The sequence below is a fragment of the Nicotiana tomentosiformis genome, chromosome 5 (assembly GCF_000390325.3).
Source record: "Nicotiana tomentosiformis chromosome 5, ASM39032v3, whole genome shotgun sequence".
NCBI lineage: Eukaryota > Viridiplantae > Streptophyta > Magnoliopsida > Solanales > Solanaceae > Nicotiana > Nicotiana tomentosiformis.
In genome coordinates, this window is record NC_090816.1 from 99,660,083 (window position 1) to 99,672,430 (window position 12,348).

Here is a 12,348-nt window from a genome sequence, read left to right on the forward strand (position 1 = left end):
TTTGAGGTTTCGACTAAGTTCGTATGATGCTTTAGGACTTGTTGGTGTATTTGGTTGAGGTCCCGGGGGCCTCGGGTGAGTTTCAAATGGTTAACGGATCGAAATTTGCACTTAAACAGTTGCTGGAATTTTCTGATGCCTGTATCTGGTTTCCTTCATCGCGTTCGTGGAGAGGAAATGTGGATTGGACATTTTGTTCTTCGCATTCGCGACCACAGGCACGCGTTCGCGAAGGGTCGAGGGGAAAGGCTACGCGTTCGCGATCGAGGCCTTGCGTTTGCAAAAGGGAAAGCCGACCTGGGGAAAAAGTGGTCTTCGCGCTCGGGAGACCGGGCTCGCGTTCGCGAAGGAAAAAATCTGGACAGCAAATAAATGTGCTTCGCAAACGCGAGGGAGCTGTCGCGTTCGCAAAGAAGAAGTGCCTGGACAGAAACTTTAAGTTTTGAAAATAGGACGACGAGGCGATTTTCGGGAGATTTTCAAGGAAAACAATGGGGTAAGTGCTCTTAACTCAATATTGGTTAAATTACCCGAATCCATGGTTGTTTTTAACATTTAACTGGTGAATTGAGTTGAAAAATTTAGAAAACCCTCTTATTTTAATTTGAAGATTTGAGGGTCGAGTTGATGTCGGAATTTGGTAAAATTTGTATGGTTGGACTCGTGGTTGAATGGGCGTTCATATTTTGAAACTTTTGTCGAGTTCCGAGATGTGGGCCCCACGGGCGATTTTTGAGTTAAATTTCAAATTTTGTTGGAAAATTAGTATTTTCATATGGAATAAATTTCTATAATTTGTATTGACTGAATCGAATTTTTGTGACTAGATAAGAGGCTTTCGGAGACCAATTCGCGAGGCAAAGGCATAGCGGAGTAAAGAATTACACGATTTAAGGTAAGTAGCATTTCTAAACTTGGTTTTGAGGGTATGAATCCCTGAATTTTGTGTTATATCAATTATTGGAGGTAACGCACATGCTAGGTGACGAACGTGTGGGCGTGCACCATATAAATTGTGACTTAAATAAATTATGTGGAGTTATAAAAATTAAAGAATCATATTATTATCCAAATATTCTCCACGTGTTAGAGAAATTGAGCTGAGACTCGTATTAAAGATCATGTTTAGGCTACGTGTCTATATTTTGGGACTCATAGGGTCGTGTTACCGTTGAATTTAATTATTTTAAAATGTACATTTCATACTCAGTCATGTTCATAAATTGTGAGGATATTTATGGGATCGGGGTTGCCCGCCTGCAGCAGTCCATATCGACTTTATATATATTATTATTATATGGATCGGGGCTGCCCGCCTGCAGCAGGCCATATCGGCTTTATCATTATATGGATCGGGGCTACCCCCCTGCAGCAGGCCATATCGGCTTTATATCACGCTTGGTTTGAAGGAGCCCCTCCGGAGTCTACACCCCCCACAGTGAGCGTAGATGAATTATATTCGGGATGGACTTCCCAGGGCATGGACTTGCCTTATTTATATATGTTCGGAATGGACTTTCCAGGGCATGGACTTGCCTTATTGAATTATAATTGTGATAAATTTTCCCTGGACATGGATCTTGTCCGAGTCATTTACATTTGGGGATAAATTTACCCCTAGGTTGGCTTGGCCTTATACGGTACTGAGTCACTAACTGACGGTTGATGTGTGTGTGTGTGTGTGTGTGTGTGTGTGTGTGTGTATATATATATGTGTGTGTGGGATGGATCTTCCCTGGGCTGGATTGGTCACATACAGTACTGAATTTAACTGTTGAACATGAAAGCATGCTTACATTTTTGTACCGTTATTTATATACTGGACTAACCTGCGGAGCTCGTCACTACTTTCAGCCCAAAAGTTAGTCTTGTTACTTATTGAGTTGGTTGTACTCATACTAAACCATGCACCTCGTGTGCAGATCCAGGTGCTTCCGGATACGGCGACTATTAGATCTAAGAGGGTTATCAGTTGGAGATTATCAAGGTAGCTGCTTGGCGTCCGCTGACCTTGACTCTCTTCCTTTCAGTTATTGTACTGTTCAATATTTTCAGACAGTATTGTTATCAGTCAAACTTTATTACTCTTATCATTTAGATGCTCATGTACTCAGTGACACCGGATTTTGGGAGTGTTTTATATCCATATTTGTGAGGTTTTCTATCGCATTCAAACATTATGTTTTTAAACTTAAAAGATATTGTGTTTTGTTGAGGTTGCCGGCTTGCCTAGTATTGAGATAGGCGCCATCACGACATGCTGATTTTGGATCGTGACATAAGGTGACTTTCATAAGACGATGACATAAAAAATGTTCCTAAAGTAAACAATAGACTGCGCTATAAGTATATTTCCTACACGTAGGTTGTCAAATTTTTGTAGATGGCCAAGAAATTGTGAGGGAATTTTACACCAAACAGAAGACCAATTAAAAAAAAAGAACAAAAATGAAAGAAAAAATTAAGTAATAACGAGGAACACTTCTTCTCTATGAAAGCTTAAATTAACATGAAAGTCCAATCGAAACAGAGGATCTTACATAGCAACAAGAAGTATCTAAACTAAGGGTGGCAAGTGGGCCGGTCCAGGCCCGGAATCAGTCCGGAATCGCGGGCCAAACAGGCTAAACAGGCTAGGACCGTTTGGCTCGGTTTTAGTGGGCCTGGGCCGGTCTTGTGGGCCGGTCCTATGATTTGGGCCCGTCAGACCCGGGACCGTTTAGGCCGCCAGGGTCCGGGACCGGCCCGGTTCTTTAGCGGGCCAAACGGTCCCAACGGCTATTTTAAAAATAAAAAATAAAAAAAATAAAATAAAATACAGCCGTTGGGCTGTCAAAAATAGTCGTTGGCTATTTATAAAATAGCCATTTAACTCCCTCAACTTTGTTTTAATCCCAAACTTTTTATAATTACACTTTTTCCCTATTTTCAACTATAAATACCCCATCATTCTTTCATTTTTTCTTACAAAATCATCAATCTATCACAATCTCTCTCTAATTTTCTTCTATAATTGCTACTATTGCTTACTTTATTGTTATAATTTGTGAAACAATTATGAAGTTGGTGAATTGAAATCTTCAACGATAATCAATTTCCAACAAGTTGTTCGTCAATTCGGTAAACTCGTTCCAACTCTTAAGTTTTAATATTATAATTTTGTTTGTTTTATTTATTTTTTATTACTTTATTAATTAAGATGGCTTCCTTAAAAAAAAAAATTGGTAAAAATAAGGAAAAATCCAAGAGTGACGAATCTAGTGCTCAATTTGTTCCTCCCCCACTGCCCCGGGCTCCCCGAACCAAACTCCATATACGTCCTACACCTGCTATTCTTGCTGAATCACAACCAGATGAAGACGAAGCTTACGAAGAAATGCTAGCTGAACTTGCGGAGGATGTTGCTTCGCCTGGAAGTGACGATGACCAAGCAACTTTTCCGCCACCACCAACGAAAATTCCTCCGGACCTTGATAGATTTATGAAGTTTGTAAGAGATACCATGTAACTTGTATGAACAAAAATTAGTATGTATTATATAACTTATATTTTGGCACATCTTAATTAGTTTCTTTTTCTTCTCAATGGTGGTATTAGCACCTTGTTGTGCTCATTCCATAGGGGGATGAAGACTAAGAAAGATATTGCCATATTTTTTAATACTATAATAAAATTACAAAGCATATCTCTTTACAATATTTTGTCTTTAGACTTAGATATTATTTTTAACATCCTTTTATCTTTAGACTAATATATATACTATACTAAACTATACTATATATACATCTTATATATATAGTATATAAGCTGTATATATAGCTTATCGAATATAACTATATATATATATATATATATATATATATATATATATATATATATATATATATATATATATATATATATATATATACATCTTATATATAGTATATAAGATGTATATATAGCTTATATATATATACTATATATACATCCTATATATAGCTTATATATATATACACTATATATATAGCTCATATGTATATATAGCTTATATATATTTAATATATATACTATATATACATCTTATATATAGTATATAAGCTGTATATATAGCTTATCGAATATAACTTTATATATATATATATATATATATATTATACATTTAATATATATACTATACTATACTATATATACATCTTATATATAGTATATAAGATGTATATATAGCATATCGAATATAGCTTATATATAAATATACTATACTATACTATACTATATATATATACATCTTATATATAGTATATAAAATATATATATAGCTTATCGAATATAGCTTATATATATATATACTATACTATATATACATCTTATATATAATATATAAGATGTATATATAGTATAGTATATATATTAAATGTATATATAGTATAGTATATATATTAAATGTATATATAGTATATATATATAAGCTATATTCGATAAGCTATGTATACATCTTATATACTATATATAAGATGTATATATATATAGTATAGTATAGTATAGTATATATATACTGTATATAAGATGTATATACAGCTTATCGAATATAGCTATATATATATATATATATATATATATATATATATATATATATATATATATATATACTATATATATATTATATATACATTTAATATATATATATTATACTATATATACATCTTATATATAGTATATAAGATGTATATATAGCTTATATATATATATATACATCTTATATCGATATACTATATATACATCTTATATACTATATATATTCGATATTAAATATTGAATATTAAAATTTAGGATGTTAAATAAAATTTAGGTCACAATTCTATAATAAAATTTACAAAGCATTGTCTTAGATATTTTTTTTAACATCCTTTTGTCTCTAATATCTATTTTTTTTTTTTAAATATACATATATATTGGGCCCATTTAGCCCGGGTCCAAACGGTCCCGGTCCAGGGCCGGTCCTTAGAAAAAGCCCGATTGGCCCGTTTAATTTGGGTCCAGCCCGGAACCGAACCCGGAACCGTTTGGACCGGCCCACTTGCCAGCCCTAATCTAAACCAACTCTTTTTTTTTTTCCTTTTTTTTTTCCATTAATAAAACAAACGAAGGAAATCTGTGAACATCTTCATGCGTTCTTCATCTCTAGTATTGTATTGACGTAGTGCTAGTAACGTCTCAGCACTAAAATAGGTAGTAGTAATAAAGATTTGGTGGTGCTTTTCAAATAGTTGGTATACTTGGTTGCCTTCATGTCATGGAATTCAAAATCAAAATGAAGCACCATTTCATTCTTGCCGTCTGCCTGAAACCGTGACTTACAATTCCAACTATACATTAGTATTAGTTTTTTCTTACTTTTCTGGGATAGACCACTTATAATTTATAACTAACTAATCCGTTCCTTTATATATATATTACAAAAAGTAATATAAAGGTATAAAGCACGTAGAAAATTTAAGGAACCACTTGACAACATGAGCTTTGATGGATTAAATCTAAGAGTTAGACTGCTAGTATAAAAAAATAACTCACCCCACAAACTAAAAGTTGGAGGGGAGAGCAACTCTCTATTGTCATTATTATAGTAAATAATGGAAAAAAAGCTTTCTTCTTTTTTCTTTTCTTTTACCTTTTTGTAGAAGGGGATCGAAGAGGACGCAACAAAAAGAAAAAATTAACTTCTAATAATGTAAAAGAATTTTTACATTATTAGGTTATCTAAAAGATAAATACATGTAACTATAAAAAAAATGAAATAAACAACTTGACAAAGAAGATCGATTACCAACTATAACAAGTTAAAATATATTGATAGTGTAGGATTATTTATATTGTCAATATATATACGGTAAATCACACAAAGAATTGCCTCAAAAGATAAAAACTAAAAACACGAAACAGGACAAAGATAGAAGTGCATATAAGTTATGGTGCATTATAAGTATTTGTCTTAGAAGTCCCATAGAAAGGGGAGAGAAGGAAAGAGAGAGGAAAAAAGGTGTGAGATTACAGGATATACAACCATTCAAATCTCCCTTTTTTTCTCTGATGAGAAATCTTGAGGAAAATTCTTGAGCCAATGATTTGTCCCTTTCCTCCACTCCTAATAATTTGTTTTCCTTCAATATCTTTCAACCTGGAAAACCCTCCTCCCTTCTCCCATTTTTACGTTAATTTTTCTCAATGTGACCATTTCATGCATGAAACCTCACTATCTTCATGCACAACATTTTTCAATTATACTTCTTGAGGCCAACATATGCAAAAACTCTGATATTCTTTCTCCAAGATTTTACCGTTTGAGCTCCATTCGTGAAACACAAGGATCAATATATTTGCTTTGATATATTTTCTTTTAACATTTTGCTAAATTTATTCTAGAGGTGGATTTTTTTCCCCCTTTAATCTTGTGAGAAGGTCAAGAAGATATGGCCTCCCCTGCTCTATATAAGGAATCAATGATATGAGTTGCCTCCCTTGTTTTCAGTCTAAGAAAGCCAACGAGCCACCGGAGGACCTCCCGGTTGCTCGCCCCCTAAATGCTCCATCCCCTCCACCACATTTTGGTATGTTCTTTTCTTGAAATTTAAAAATAGACCAATTTATATTTTCTTTGCCACCACCTATTAGCACATACATTGGTGTTTCTCTTTATTTTACCTGTCTGAATTTGTCTAATTAATTTCTACGAGAAGAATGTATCTGTAGAGGTCAAGAATCTTGTTAGCAGGTACAAGAATGAAAAAGCAGTTATGAGTAAGCAAAGAACTTGTGGTTTTAGTCCAAGAGAAAACATAGAAAGAAAGCAAAAAAGAAGTAGCCAAATAGGAGACACTGAAGTAGGAAGTCTAATTTAGTTATAGCTTTCTGGTTTTTCTTAGTTAAGACAAACTAATTATTTTAAGATATATGTAAGACCTTGCAAAGAGTATGCATTATGTATTTTAAGACAATCTTAGCATGGAAACAGTGGATGCTAATAGTGTTCAGAACTAATGACACCAAATGAAAAACTAATACCTTATTCAGTAAAAAGAATAAGCTGGCTTAGAATTCAAGAGAAGAAAATTGCCACCAATGCAAGAATCAGTCACCATGTTTGTTTGTTTTCCTTACTCAGTTTCAGAAACACTTTAAAAGACTGCATCCTTTTAAGCTATAGACTGTGGCGGAGCCAGAAATTTTAGTAAGGAGTGTCAAAATATAAAAAAAGTACACACACAAAGAAAATAAAGGGAGCCACCATATAATTTATATACATAAAAATAAAATTTTAAGCTAGCTAAACAGTGTAATTTTCCGGTGAAGGGGTGTTGACACCCCTTAACATAAGGTGCTTCCGCCACTGGCTATAGATATCAGGGGAAGATGCAAGTAAGTGGAAGCTCTGCCTTCAAAGCGGCCTCTATGTATATACAAGAAACTTTACAGAAAATATATATTTATACTTGTACTACGTTTGCATCCACTGCTACATAAGCATATGAATGGTAATAAGTATGCCACACACACTACTTACTTGAATCGGCCTCCATAAACATGGCGAATACTGCTAAGGCAGCTCCTTTGGCTTCCCCTAGTCGGCTAGTTGTGATTGCTTTTGTTCCTTTTCTTACGGGGCGTGATGGTGCTGGAATACCTGCATGTCATGTTTAATTCTCGTAATAGACCTGCAGGCTTGTGTTTACCTTTTCCTTGCATTTCACAGAAAATAACAACTACAAACCACCATGTGAAAATGCTAACAAGGTTGAGCGAGCTAGCCCTGTTGAAAATGGGGATAGCAACGCTAAGACTTTCACATTCCGTGAGCTAGCCAGTGCAACAAAGAACTTTCGGCAAGAATGCCTAATAGGAGAAGGTGGATTTGGAAGAGTGTTTAAGGGAACGCTTCAAGGCGGAGAGGTAAAATGACCCTGGAGTTTGTTCCTCATCTGTTATTCTACTTTTATGCATCTCCACATATTTTTTTCAAGGACGAGACTTCACTTTTCATATCTAAATAGGTTGTGGCAGTAAAGCAACTAGACAGAACTGGAACACAAGGAAACAAGGAGTTTCAAGTTGAAGTCTTAATGCTAACTCTCCTTAACCATCCAAATCTGGTCAATCTCATTGGATATTGTGCTGATGGAGATCAGAGGATTTTAGTCTATGAATACATGCCAATGGGCTGTCTTGCTGATCATCTAATGGGTAAACACCTTACCTTGCTTCATGCTTTCTCAAATGTTCTTGCTTCTGTACTGATTGCATTATGTTACACTCCAGACATTAAGGAGGATCAAAAGCCATTAGATTGGCAAAACAGAATGAAGATAGCCTCAGGTGCAGCTCAAGGACTTGAATATCTACATGATAAGGCCAACCCGCCAATCATTTATCGCGATCTGAGAACCACCAATATTCTATTAGATCGAGATTTTAATTCTAGACTTTCAGACTACGGCCTTGCCAAGCTTGCAGGTGGAGGGAATGCATCACACATATCACCAAGGGTAATGGGAACCTACGGTTACTGTGCTCCAGAATATGAAAGATCTGGTGAACTCTCTTTCAAGTCGGATATATATAGTTTTGGAGTTGTTTTACTTGAACTTATTACAGGGCGTCGTGCAGTGGATACTACAAGGCCTGCAGAGGAGCAAAACTTAGTTGCTTGGGTGAGCATTGTTGTATGTTCTCGCTAGTGTAACTAAAAAGAAGTGGTTTGAATTTGACTAAATTCTAACTGATTATGAAATGTGTGATTGAATAGGCACAGCCCATTTTCAGGAATCCAAAAAGGTTCAGAGAAATGGCAGATCCACTTCTCAAAAACAAGTTTCCTGAGAGAAGTTTGAATCAAGCAGTTGGGGTTGCAGCCATGTGTTTACAAGAAGAGCCGTCAGTCCGCCCCTTGATCGGTGATGTTGTAGCTGCTATTACTTCCCTTGAAGTGGCTCCACCAGATGAACCAATTCCTGAATCTTTGTCTCCTGATAAAGACAGTTCAGATACAGAGATTTCAGATGATTACGAGCCAAAGAGTTCAGATAATGAGGATCGAAGCTGCGAAAATGATCAACAAAATGATGAAAATGTTCATTATAATAAAGATCATCAAAAAGTTGCTGACAGTGATGAGGATGATAGAGCAAGTTCTGATTATGGATATGGAAGCACATCAGGATCTTCAGAGAATGAGAACGAAGGAAGCACGTTTGAACGTGGAGGGATGACAACAAAATCTGGAAAATGGGGTTCCAAATCAAGACGCAAAAGCAAGTTAAAATCCTCCTCTCGAACTAACAGCTCAAGTTCAAGACGCAAAAGCAAGGTTTTAAGAGATGCCACAAAAGACCCTCAAACGAACGATTCATTCAATTTAAGAGATGACAAAATCCATTTCAGTTTAAGGCAACAAAGCAGCGTAAAGTCCAAGGATGTAAGTTTTGGAGCATATTCAAGTCATAGCAGCAATGAGGAATCAGAAAGCGAAAGTAATGGTTTAAATCACCAACACCATGTGCAATTAAAACATGAAACCATGCCTCAGAAATTAAAATCCTGATATCTCTTTATCATCAAAGTACATGGACTTATGTTACCATGGCACCTTTCTTCATCTGAGGTTTCAGAATAAGAGTACACAATCACACAGTGAGCTCTTTTAAATTATAATTATGGACAAATTTGTATGCGAAGCAGGTATCATATTTATATTTTTGGTATTACTATAAGTTTATGGATATCTGGCATTTTCATTCAATACAAGTCCTAAAAGGGGGTTACTTTTCTGTAGCTAGCATTAGACTTGTCGTTCATCCCAAAAACCTTAAAAGTCATTTATGGGGAATATTAAAGCTTCAGATGAGCCAGTTTCATCGATCAACTATTTTCTAGTCAAATATTTTTAGCCAGCATCTAGTGCTTTCAATCAAGGCAAAGGGAAGGGGGTGGTGCCATATAAATTCTACATCAATAAAAACTTAAAAAGTAAGGAAATGAAAATTACTGGATTGAAGTTTTTGGGGCCAGAAGAGAAAAATGAACAGCTATTACGTTCAAAGTGAAATTCTCAGAAGTTGTAAATTGGGGAGTATTAGAAATGTTACCAAGACTATGTATCAAGAAGTATTATCGTATATAGGAGAATATAACTCAATTTGCATATTGAAAAACTAATTATACCTTCCAAGCATACATCCCAAGAAGTATTATCGTATCCACCGACCAGACAATCGCAAACAATTTCCAGAAGAATGGCAACTGTAATATTTAGCAGAGCGATGAAGAGAAACAGATAATTCAACTCTTCTTTTTCATTCTTTGAGCAGTTTCGAGCCCGAAGAGAAGGAATTGCTGCAAATAATAGGAACGAACTTATTACAAGTGAAACGTTTTTATCCAGGTCCGGGCAAAAAGGATAAAGTTTTTAAGGAAAAGGGAAAGATGTACAAATTTATGCCTCTTAAAATTGGTATTTACAAAATCAGGAGACATTCTATATGTTTTGAATTTAAGCTTCTTTATACCATAAGCAAAATTCTAGCACAAATTGTAGTACCAATAAAACATTCCAAATGTGTGTTATTTACTACTTTTCCTTAAAGTAAATAAGCAAAAGATGAGCAATATATATCTAGTTAAGAGAATCGATCATAGGGCCATATATCTTCATGTGTTACTTATAGCTAGGATTTAGGCTTTAGGATTAGTGGCATATCCCAAATTTAGAAGTTATGAGTTCTGAAAGGATAACGGTTACTTATTTTTGAAATATATATATAACTATATAAGGTTTGATCTCAAAAAATCGTATTTTGTTGAATTCACAAACTCATTGTCGGGCATAGATGTATAGAATTCAATTGTAGACTTCATCTTATTACTCCAACTAATACTCAGACATCATTATCAATCTTTAATACTTGAAAATTTCATCAAAACTATTCGATTTGTATGATTTTCGTAAAAACAAGCATAAAATTATCTTTCGTGCATAATCACAGCAGAAACTATGGGACATTTCTTAAGGAAAAGTTGTTTAGTTTTTTATCATAGGCACTTGAGTAGAGTCACCAATAGCATACATGAGAGAAATACAAAATAAAACAACCTATTTAGGATAGGATAGGATTTTTCCTAGGTAATCAAACCCCAATATGAAACAAACAACCCTTGCACCTTTTTCATCTCTCATGCATTTTTATTTGCATCTATTTCACATTAATTTTGATAAAATATCTAGCACAAAACTGTGTTTTCAGAATTCAAACACTGCTACCCATATTATTCGATCTCACATATTTTTGAAATTGCATAATATTTTGTCTTTTTTGAGTTCTCTTAATTCGACTCCAAGAAAATTAGGAGCCTCATGTAAAATTTAATACTTCAATAATAGTATGATTTAAAATAAATCACGGTGCAATAGTGTGATTATAGGACTTGAATAATCTGTCAATGATAAAAAATAAAAATAAAAATCTGTCAATGAAATTATAATGAATAGAAGAAGTGTACCTATTGGTATGGAATGTTTTAATTCCTTGGTGTGTCTACACGCCACGTATTTAGAGTAGTGAGACTATTAAACTTCACATACCAGAAGGGTAAACAAAACAAATTTAAAAAAAAGCAGATTTGTCATTTATGGAAACATTATTTTGTATCAAACTAAAATGAATAGAACTTTATTTTCAAGGGAACAAAAGTAGCCACGCATCATATTAAGAAATACTTTGTTCTGAATCTTAATCATTCGGAGGTCAACCAATAAGTATGTTTGTTTTATAAGCCTTTTAATTTTTCAAATCTTAATTTTTAAGATTTGGATAATTAAGATATGTAACAAAGCATGAGTCGCTGAAATTGAAAGATTGAATTCTTCTTTATGCTCTTCTTTCTTTCCTTTTTGTTTACCATTAGTCACGTGCAGCGGCTATGAGTATAGGCGTACGCAAAAAAATTATTAAGTGGTGTCGAAAGTTTTAAAAGAACAGAAATAAATAACTTTAGTTATCATATTTCTAAATAAAAAATAACCCTAGACCATTGATTTTATTGAGTCCTACGTAAGAAAAGGTCTGACCTATTAGGGGCAAAATCAAACACATAACCAACACGCCAAGTGACAATTTGTGTGAAGTGGTGTCATTTTGTTTCTACTTATTCGTTTCCTCACAGTATTAATACATATATTTAGTAAAATTTTCCGACGAAGCGGTGTCGTTAAAGGTGCATCCACCCCTCAGTATAGACGTTACATCACTGAACATACATGTTACAAAGTGATGTTAATGTTGAGGTACGTTGTAGTTTGTGATCACTCATTTGTGGAATATT

General features: G+C 34.3%; 1 protein-coding gene and 1 long non-coding RNA gene across 3 annotated transcripts; one reads left to right on the forward strand and one right to left on the reverse strand.

Annotated features, from left to right (window-relative positions):
- Positions 1 to 6,435: 6,435 nt before the first annotated feature.
- On the reverse strand, positions 6,436 to 10,715 carry LOC117278367 (uncharacterized). Its single transcript, XR_004508747.2, has 2 exons — positions 10,192 to 10,715; positions 6,436 to 8,996 (listed from the first exon to the last, which is right to left on the reverse strand). It is a non-coding gene; the product is annotated as an uncharacterized lncRNA (long non-coding RNA).
- On the forward strand, positions 6,446 to 9,749 carry LOC104102748 (probable serine/threonine-protein kinase PBL25). 2 transcript variants are annotated; one of them, XM_009610559.4, is made up of 5 exons: positions 6,446 to 6,584; positions 7,727 to 7,923; positions 8,025 to 8,214; positions 8,290 to 8,681; positions 8,777 to 9,749. In XM_009610559.4, exons 1-5 carry the CDS (start codon positions 6,482 to 6,484, stop codon positions 9,569 to 9,571), a joined length of 1,677 nt encoding a protein of 558 aa, XP_009608854.1. In that variant the 5' UTR covers positions 6,446 to 6,481; the 3' UTR covers positions 9,572 to 9,749. The 2 variants fall into 2 exon arrangements, with proteins under 2 accessions (XP_009608854.1, XP_070031251.1); XM_070175150.1 differs by having other exon boundaries at positions 8,025 to 8,681.
- Positions 10,716 to 12,348: the final 1,633 nt, after the last annotated feature.